This window comes from Dipodomys ordii, unplaced genomic scaffold (assembly GCF_000151885.1).
Source record: "Dipodomys ordii isolate 6190 unplaced genomic scaffold, Dord_2.0 Scaffold120, whole genome shotgun sequence".
Taxonomy (NCBI): domain Eukaryota; kingdom Metazoa; phylum Chordata; class Mammalia; order Rodentia; family Heteromyidae; genus Dipodomys; species Dipodomys ordii.
The window spans coordinates 2,174,357-2,183,944 of record NW_012267336.1 but is presented as its reverse complement, the minus strand read 5'-3'; the positions used below and the strand labels follow the sequence as shown (position 1 = coordinate 2,183,944).

At 53.8% G+C, this 9,588-nt stretch overlaps 1 protein-coding gene across 1 annotated transcript in view; it reads left to right on the top strand.

Annotated features, from left to right (window-relative positions):
- The first annotated feature begins 5,905 nt into the window (after nucleotides 1-5,905).
- The window catches only part of Fgd2 (FYVE, RhoGEF and PH domain containing 2), a 28,354-nt gene continuing 24,671 nt past the window's right edge, over nucleotides 5,906-9,588 (top strand). The window contains exons 1-2 of the mRNA XM_013029636.1: nucleotides 5,906-6,064; nucleotides 6,175-6,322. Of these exons, the coding sequence (XP_012885090.1) occupies nucleotides 6,234-6,322 (89 nt within the window). The 5' untranslated portion in view covers nucleotides 5,906-6,064; nucleotides 6,175-6,233. The remainder of the gene's footprint in view (nucleotides 6,065-6,174; nucleotides 6,323-9,588) is intronic.

Here is a 9,588-nt window from a genome sequence, read left to right as displayed (position 1 = left end):
CACCGCCGCGAGCCCAAGGCACCACTTCCGGGTCCGAAGCCCCCATGGCGCCGGGCGGCGGGGTCACTCCCCGTCACGTGCCCGTGGCCACGCCCCCATGGGCGCCGGGGGCGTGGTCGGACTGTACCATTCACCGTCGCGGGGGAGCCCTGGAGCGCGGCGCGGAGGCTCGTACGCCCGAAGTGGCTTGTGGGCGAAGACGGAGCCTGGCGGGATGCGGGACCCGGGACAGGACCAGTCAGTAGTCGTGGACGGCCGGGGTCGCGGGATCCCGAGCGTGGGGGCCGTCACCGGCCCGCGGGCTCCCCCTCGCGGGAGTCCGAGAGCGCGGCGGGGGCGGAGCTCGGCCGCCCGGGCAGCCCGACGCTCCCCGTAGGGTCCGGGGCGCTCTTGGGCCCCTCGGCGCTTCGGCTTTCTCCGCAGCCCTGGGACCGCCCCTTTGCGGCCCAGATCCGGGTCACCCCGGCCTTCGCGGGATCCTGGGCCTGCAAAGCCCGGGCCTCCCTTCCAAGTTCCTGCCTCGAGCTCCCTCCGTGCCGGACAGCGCCCCTGAAGCCCGCGCTCCCCGGGGGAGCCCTGGCACCCAAGCCCTGCACTTGAGGTGAAGTCGTGTATCTGCCTCTAGAACGGGAAGCCTTCCATCATCCTTCCACGGAAGAACTGCAGGCCCTGCCAGAGGCCCTCGTTAACGCCAGAAAGAAAGATCTCGTCCTTATTGTTGGAGAGAAGCCTCACAAGAACCCTGGAAATGCTTGTTCCGGCTGGTGTCCTGCGCCTGTTTGCGGGCGCCTCATCCTGTGCTCCGCACCCCTCCAACACGGGCAATAGCTGCCGGGCTAGACGCAGGCACACAATAAGCACTGCTGTTACGTGGACGCTGGGGTCTGCAAAGACAGCACTGGGGGATCCAGCGCCATGAGACTCCCATCTTCCTTACCCCAGGGTAAAAGCTACTCTCTCCTAGTCACACCTGACCAACAGACGCGATACATTTCCATGTTTAAAACGTGCCAGTCTCAAGCCAGGTGCTGGTGGCTCATACCTGTTATTCTGACTCCTCAGGAGCCTGTTACCTGAGGATTGCAATTCAAAGCAATCTGGGGCAAAAAAAAAAAAAAAAAAAAATCCATGAGACTCATACCTCCAATTAACCATCAAAAAGCTAAAAATGGAGGTATAGCTCAAGTGGTAGAGTGCTAACCTTGAAGAAAAAAAAGCCCAGGGGCAATGTCCAGGCCCAAGTTCAAGCCCCAGTACCAGCACATACACACAAAAAATTATACCTGTGTAGCTCAAGCAATAGAGCACCTGTCTACAAAGCAGGAAACCCTGACTTCAAAGCCTAGTACCAGCAAAATAATAATAATGTAATTTATATACTTATGTATCATCACTTAAATTAAAATGTTAGGAATTCCCCACAGGCTTGAAGCAGTTTAAAAACAAAAAACAAAGAGCAGAATATTAGCAGGAAAATTGGCAAGGCCTTGGGAACTGCACGTCTGTTTAGAGCAAGGGAGCACCGTGGGTCCCTGGGATCCTGTTGGGGAGCAATGTTGCAGGGAGAAAAGAAGAGAAATAATAAGTGGTCACCATTGTAACTAAGTTGCCATTGGACTAAGAGATCAGAAGGGAATCTGTGAGGTCTCACACATAGATCTGGGAAAATCTTTTTCTCTGCTGCTTGCTGCCCACCTGCTTGCCTGGGGTGGGAAGGACTGGGTTTCAGAGGTTTTGGGGGAGCAGCTATTAGGTAGTATATGAACTGACACCCCCCCTCCCCACCCTACAGAGATGCTGGGGAACTGGACCCACTGTGAGAAGACGCAGCCTTGATGACCTTAGCTGTGTAACTGGGTTGAGCAAGCCATGGGCAGCACGGTACATAACACTGAAAATGGTTGTTTTATGAACTTCTCGTGGTGGGGAAAGGAAACAGAGTGAAACATCTAGCAGCAGAGAACCAGTGTCCTCTATGGAACATCAGGCCTGGCAGTCAATCCGGACAAAAAGCTGTAGCAGGTACAGTCCTAGCTACTCAGAAGGCTGAGATCTGAGGATGATGGCTGGGAGACAGTCTAGACAGACAAATCCAGGAAACCATGATATCTACTTAACAGGCAAAAAGCCAGAAGTGGAGACATGGCTCAAATGGTAGAGCACCAGTTGTAATCAACAGCTCAAGGCCCTGAGTTCAAGCCCCAGGATCAACACACACAGAAAAACAAACACTTAAAGCTCTACCCTTTATCTAGTGAGTTAACTGGGAACCTCTAGGATGAAGCCTAGAGACAGAATGTTCTAGAGAAGGCCTGCAGGTGATCGCTAGGGAACCCTGGCCCAGCAGGAGAGGTAGGGCTCAGAGGAAGACAGCTAGAGACTGGCCTGAATTTTACTGCTTTCAAAGGGAGACCAGCAGTCCTGGGGCTTGAACCCAGGACCTTGTGCTTATATAGACAAGTGCTGTGCCATTCGAGCTATACTTCTAGTCCCTTTATTTATATTTTATTTCTCAGAGAGGGTCTCGCTAACTTCCCCTAGGCTGGCCTGAAACTCAAGACTTCCTGCCTTTGTTTCCTGAGTGCTGAGATTATAGGCGTGAGCTACCATCTCCAGCTAACAGCCAGTTTGAAATTTGTCTTCCTTCCCTCAGGCCAAGCAGCAACTCAAACCTTCTTGGTACTAGGTGACTGGAAGCTACGCCTTGTCCAGGAGACTCAGGTCTGGGATCCCAGCAGGGGCTGGAAGCAGAACAAGTCTCAGCTTCCAATAAAGCTGAATTTTTGGAACTTGGGGGTGGCGAGGGGGAGCTCAGGTGGGATGGGAAGCAAAAACCTCCACGTCTTTCATAAGTGTGTCCCAAGCACCTTTGGGCATCAGTGCTGGGGACATAGCAGTAAGCAAGCAGAAGCACAGCCCTCACGGGGTTCTGTTTCAGTGCTGGGAGCCCTGCGTGTGGGTGCTGCTGTGGCCACTGGGAGGCCTGGGACATAAAGAAAGCCTTTGGTGACAAGATGAGGTTTCATCGGTGATGATCAGGGTAAGCCGCGCAGATATTTGGAGGAGGAAAGTTCTGACTTGGAGTAATAAGTGCAAAGGCCCTGAAATAGGAGTTGGGTGGGGAAGAGGGCAAAGAGGAAGAGAGCGGTGAGAACGTAGGCAAGCGAGGTCAAGAGCTTGGGCCCTGTAGGCCAGTGGCGATGGCATGGCCTTGATGAATCTGGAGCTGAGACTCTTGAAAGGGAAACTGAGGCAAGATAGAGGATAGACAGGCAGCTCTGGTCCCCAGGTGTCCTACAGGGGACTGTGAGTCTGGCAGGGGAGCACCAACTACTGTTTGCAAGCCCTGAGGGAGGGTCCACCTGGCTGGGGAGAAGAAAGAGGCTGGCTGAGACCTTGAAGATGAAGGACAAGGTTGGAGCAGGAAGTGGGGGGAAGAGAACCCCACCCCTTCCTCACCCACTTCCTGTCCTCTTCAGCCAGGTCACCTGGCAGGATCTCTGGCCCTGTTTATGAAACAGCTGTCCCTGAAGACCAGGAAGGGGGACCATGGGAACAAAAAGGGGGCCTTAGCCCAGTGCCAGTCGTTGGCACCTGTGATCCTAGCCACTCAAGAGGCTGAGATCTAAAGGATGATGGTTTGAGGCCAGCCTGGGCAGAGAAGTCCATGAGAGTCCCATGTCCAAATAAACCAGCAAGAAAGCAGGGTTGGAGGCATGATTCAAGTGGTAGAGTGAGGGCCAGGAATAAAAAAGTAGAAAAAGAGGGCTGGGAAGGTGGCTCAGTGGTAGAGTGCTTGCCTTGCATGCATGAGGCCCTGGGTTCGATTCCTCAGCACCACATAAGCAAAAAGAAAAAAGCCGGAAGTGGCGCTGTGGCTCAAGCAGTAGAGCGGTAACCTTGAGCTGAAGAGCTGAGAGACAGCACCTAGGCCCAGAGTTCAGGCCCCACGATCGGACCCCCCCCAAAAAAAAAGAAAATAGAAAATGAAAGGCCCTGAGTTTAAATCCCAATAACACCTTCCCCATAAAAAGGGGACGCTTATGGTGTACCGCACTGGCCTAACTGTGGAGACAGAGCCATTGTGTGGGAAGACAGGGGGCAGCTCAGGCAACAGGAACAGTTTGTTCCTTTCATCCACTTAAAAGCCTGGTGCTTCTCTTTGAGCTGCTCAAGTTTCTCCTGGAGCTGTGGTGTGAGCATTGGGAAATGAGAGGATCCTGGCCCAGCCTGGAAGCTGAACACTGGCTCTGGAGCCTTCCCATGCACAGCCTGTCACCTCCCTGGCCTTTGGCATGGCCTCCTGGTCTCTTTTCTTGTGCCTCCTGCCCAGGTCCTGCCCTAGCCCTGCTTCCCCTCTTCTCCCCCCCTCTCCCCCCCCCGCACCCCCTCCCCCCCGCCCCCCCCCCCGCACCCCCTCCCCCCGTGGCCTTGCCTGTCTCAGGCCCAGAGGGGGCAGTGCTCATGGGGCTGTGCATTGTGCCAGTCCTGGCCCTGGGGCTGTTTCTTCCCCAGTGCCCTTCCCAATCGCTGCCTCTGGTGACCTTGAGCCTTTCCTGACCCAGGGGAGGGCTGCTGGGCCTGGCACAGCCTGGTCCAGTCCCTACAAGTGCCAGCTGGGGAACCAGAGAGTTCACAGGCTGAAGAGAAAAGCTGTTTGTCACTGGTATCATCTAGCCGCCCACGTCAGGCCAGCCACACGCATGCCTTCTGGCTTTGTGCCATCTTTGTGGCCTCAGAGCAAGCACACCTGGGCAGCAGAATGGCTGCCCTGAGTGGGACGGGTACCCTGGATTCCTCACAGCGCTAAGCGGCTCTGCATAAAGACGTTCCTTGACTGATAAGAAAATATAGGACAGTGCAGGCCACAAAGAACCAGGTTTAGCCAGTGCCAGTGGCTCACACCTGTAACCCTAGCTACTCAGAGGCTGAGATCTGAGGATTGCGGTTCAAAGCCAACCTGGGCAGGAAAGTCTGTGAGACTCTTATCTCCAGTTAACCACCAGAAAACCAGACGTGGCACTGTGGCTCAAGTGGTAGAGCGCTCCCCTTGAGCTGTAGAGCTGAAGGATAGCACCCTGGCCCAGAGTTCAAGCCCCATGATGGACAAAAACAAAACAAAGAAACCAGAAAGGATTGAGCTGAAGGCATGGCTCAGGTAGGAGAGCACTAGCTGTGAACAGTAAATCACAGCAGGAGTGCAAGGCCCTAAGTTCAAGCCTGGGTATCAGCACAGGTTACTTAACCTCTCTGATCCTGTTTCCTCTTGTGGTACATGGGTATGAAACAAGAAGGAACTCCTAGATGCAGGACAGAGTATATACTTTGGCTGTTACTGCTTCCACTTCCTGGAGGAAGTGGCTCTCTGTAGGGGTGTGGGGAAAAGGCATCACCCGCTAAGATAAGGACACTCAATGAGGTGGTGGTCACAGTGCCTCCCCCTGCTGGCCAATCACAGGTCAAAGATTGATTGGTTGATTTCTCAATGGTGGGGTGGAACTCAGGGCCTGGGCACTGTCCCTCAGCTCTTCAGCTGAAGGCTAGCGCTCTACCACTTGAGACACAGCGCCACTTCCAGCATTTTTCTTTTTTGCTTATGTGGTGCTGAGGAATCGAACCCAGGGCCTCATGCAAGCGAGGCAAGCATTCTACCACTGAGCCAGCTTCCCAGCCCTACTCTACCACTTTAAACCACAGCTCCACTTGCATTTTTCTGGTGGTTAACTAGAGATAAGAGTCTCATAGATGTTCCTGCCTTGGCTGGCTTTGAACCACGATCCTCAAATCTCAGCCTCCTAAGTAGCTAAGATTGCAAGTGTGAGCCACCAGCACTTACATGATCTATTTTTAATAAAAATAAAAAAAAGTTATTTCCTTACAGCAGTGAGCAGGGCCACACCCAGAAAAGAAGATGCCAGAAAAAGGACCGACCTCAAAAGCTCCCTGGGCCCTGAGAGGATCTCTAGCTTTCTTCTAGTCAAGGTTCCAACTCCAGAACCTTCTGGCCCTGGCAGGTCCTTCTGAAACTGGGGGTCTCCAGGAACCTAGGGTCAGCCGCAGGCAGGCAGGCGTGGCCACGTGGGCTCCACCCACCACGGGGGGAAGGCGGGGGGAGAAACTGGCCTTTCCCTCACTGGCCCCTGGAACTGCTTCCTCTTTCTTCTCTCTCTGCAGCAAAGAGTGGGCTGCAGAGCCTAGGTGGCTGGCTGCTGGCTGCAGGGTAGCTGAGAGCCATGCGGCAGGCCTGCAGGATGGAGCCCACGGGGGAGGAGCACTCGCCCTCTGTGGGCAACCTGGTGGCTGCGTTTGAGAACAGCAGGAGGTATGGGGCATCTGTGCGGGAATGGTCACCCAGCCCCTCTGCCGCTTGTTCCCCTAGGCTGAGACCCCAGAACACCTAAGGTTGCACCTGGAGCACTGCTTTCTCTGGATCCTGAACTGGGTACTGTAAGGTTCAGCCGAAAGGAGATGGCCACAAGGTTCAGGCTGAAAAGACTTTATTGGGGGGGGGCAAAACAAGGGTGGAATTAATGGTGGAGACTGATCTGGGGGGGTAGGTGTGGCTGCGGTGAAGATCTCGGAGCCTGGAGGATCTGCGACTGCCTCCTGAGCACCAGTTACCTGGGTTATGGACGCTGGGTGGAGGCTTCTAGGGAAGGAGCCATGTGTCCACTGAGGAAGAATGGCTGGGAAGGGGCCATTTTCCCCCAGTGGACCTAATGGGTACCTTCTCCTGCTGGGCAGTTCCCATGTCCCTGCTCCGTGGGTTCTATGGAGCACAGGGTGTTAAGGTGCAGACTTGGGCAGGGTGAGAGAGGAGGGGTGCTGGTGGGGACAGCTGGGCAGGGGTGAAGTGAAAAACCGAGTGCAGTGCAGGAATTCCCCTACACGGAGTCGAGATGTCACCCAGTAAGCATCTAAACCTTAAGTAGGAGAAATGTGTTATTTTATCCCTCAAACGGGGACAGGGTGAGATCCTAAAGCAGATGCCATGAAAATACAATGGCAGTGGGGTGCCAGTGGCTCACGCCTGTAATCCTAGCTACTCAGGAGGCTGAGATCTGAGGATTGCAGCTCAGAAGAGCTGGGGCAGGAAAGGGAGACCCTTATCTCCAATAAACCACCAGAAAACTGGAAATGACACTGTGGCTCAAAGTGATAGAGTGCTAAGCCTTGAGCAAAAGAGCTCAGGGACAGTGCCCAGGCCCTGAGTTCAAGCCCCATGACCTAAATAAATAACTAAATGAAAATAAAATGGGGATGCATGGGTAAAGCTGGGTCTCTGTTGGGCAAAGCAGGATTGTAGTCACCGATGGAGGGGCCAAGGCCTGGGTTCTCTTCCTTTCCTCCCTCTCTCCCTTCCTTCCTTCCATGTGGTATTGAGGTTTGAACTCAGGATCTTGTGCTTTGCTAGGCTGGTGTTCTGCTAGTTTTAGTTCTCTCCAGGTGCTCAGGTTAGCCCTTTTTTTAGCCTATTTTTTTTTTTCAGGAAGGATCTCAAGTTTTTTCAGGCTGGCTTGGATCATGAACTTCCTGCCTAGGCTTCCCACATAGCTAGGATGACAGGTTTGCACCATCAAGCCCAACTTGTTTAGTTTGAGATGAGGGCATCACTGACTTTTTGTTTGGGCTGACTTCAAACCATGATTCTCCCGTAGCTGCCTCCCAAGCGGTAGGATTTCAGGTGTGATCCACTGCACCTGGCTTCTACTCCTTTCCTATAGAGGATGGAAGGGGGTGGGGCTTCCAAAGAAGGGAAAAGGCTGGACCAGGTGTATGGTGGATGTTAATGGCTGTTATGGTGGGGTGGGAGGAGGCTCTGAAAATCACCTTTGAAGTGGACCTGCGCCCTGGGTGGTTTATGGGGAACACCTGTGGGAGAGGGACGCCGGATGGGACAGAGGAACTGAGCCTCTTTGTGTCCTGGGGGTGCTGGGCTGGGTTCAGCTTAACTATTTCCGGTGGCGCCCAGGGCTGGTTTTTGCACCCCAGGGACCCATCATTAAATTTAGGTAAGGCAGCTCTCCCAGAGGGGGACTCTGCCAGTAGCCTGACAGCACCTTAGACCTCCCAGTTCTGGGGAAGGACGGACACAGTACCTGGGCCTGAGCGCAGCCCAGCTCCTTCCGGTATACAAGCTGCAGACCACCACCCCTCTTCCGGCTTTGTGCCGGTTCATTGGACATGAGTCTCATGGACTTTCCTGTCCCGGCTGGCTTCTAACCACCATCTTTAGATCTCAGCCTCCTGAGTAGCTAGGATGACAGGCATGAGCATATGTGCTAAGCCAGTAGGGTAACTGAAGGTGGTTACCCTGCCTCTCCCAGGGCCTTGGCCAACCTCATGCCATTCAGCACCACGGACAGCTCCTTCAGCCCCCCCCCCCCCCCACCTGGTGGGTGAGGGGCCTTCCTAGTTACTGAGCACACCCAGCATGGAGTAGGGCTGGGGCTCTGGGAGGCTTGGGCACCTTAGCTGATGCGAAACTGAGGCTGGAAACAGAAGCTGGGAGAGAAATTGCAGAAGCTGAAGCCAAATGTAGAACAGAAAGTGGAGACTCAGCTCCTCCGGGGGCTGCAGGTGCATGGGCTGAGGAACCATGTTTGGGTACCGGGCATGGGGACAGTCCTAGGATAGAAGCCCTGAGTGGGCCTCAGTGCTGCGTGCATCACAGACCAGCTGTGTGGCTTGGAGCAGTGGCTTTACCTCTATCTTTAGAATGAGGAGTTCCCTGTGTTGACTGCATTGTATCTTTTTTTTTTTTCTTCCGGTGCGAGGGTTTGAAGTCAGGGTCTCATGCTTGACTGGCTTGCTTGCCAGCTGGTGTTTTACCACTTGAGTCACATGTCCAGCCCTCTTTTTTAATCATAGTTTTAAAAAGCTGGGTCCTAGCTGGACGCCGGTGGCTCACACCTGTTACCCTAGCTAGAGATCGAATCCTAGCTGAGATCAGAGGATTATGGTTTGAAATCAGTCCAGGCAGAGAAGTCTGTAAGGCTCTTGTCTCTAATAAACTAGTCAGAAAAAAAGCTGGAAGTCGTGCTGTGGCTCAAGTGGTACTGTGCTAACCTTGAGCACAAAGAGGCTCAAGGACAGTGCCCAGGCCTGGAGTTCAAGCCCCAGGACTGGCAGAAAAAAATATAGTCCCATGGTTTGAATGTAGTGTGCACATTCTTGCTTGGTTTGCTTGCTCAGTGGGTGCTCTACCAGTTGAATCATACCTCTAGTCCAGCTTTTTGCTGGTTATTTTGGAAATGGAATCTGGCAGTCTTTACTACCCAGTCTGGCTTTGACTCCTGATTCTCTAGATTTCAGCCTCTTGGATATCTAGTTATGAGTCACTGATGCCAGCATAGCTTTCATTTTAAGGGTGTGTGTGTGTGTGTGTGTCTGTGTCTGTGTGTGTGTGTGTGTGTGTGTCTGTGTGTGTGTTGGTGCTGGGGCTTGGATTCAGGCCCTGGGTGATGTCACTGAGCTTTTTCCCTCAGGCTGGCCCTTTATCACTAGAGCTACGGCTCCACTTACGGCTTTTTGATAGTCAATTGAGATAAAAGTCTCCAGGACTAGCCGGGCGCTGGTGGCTCACGC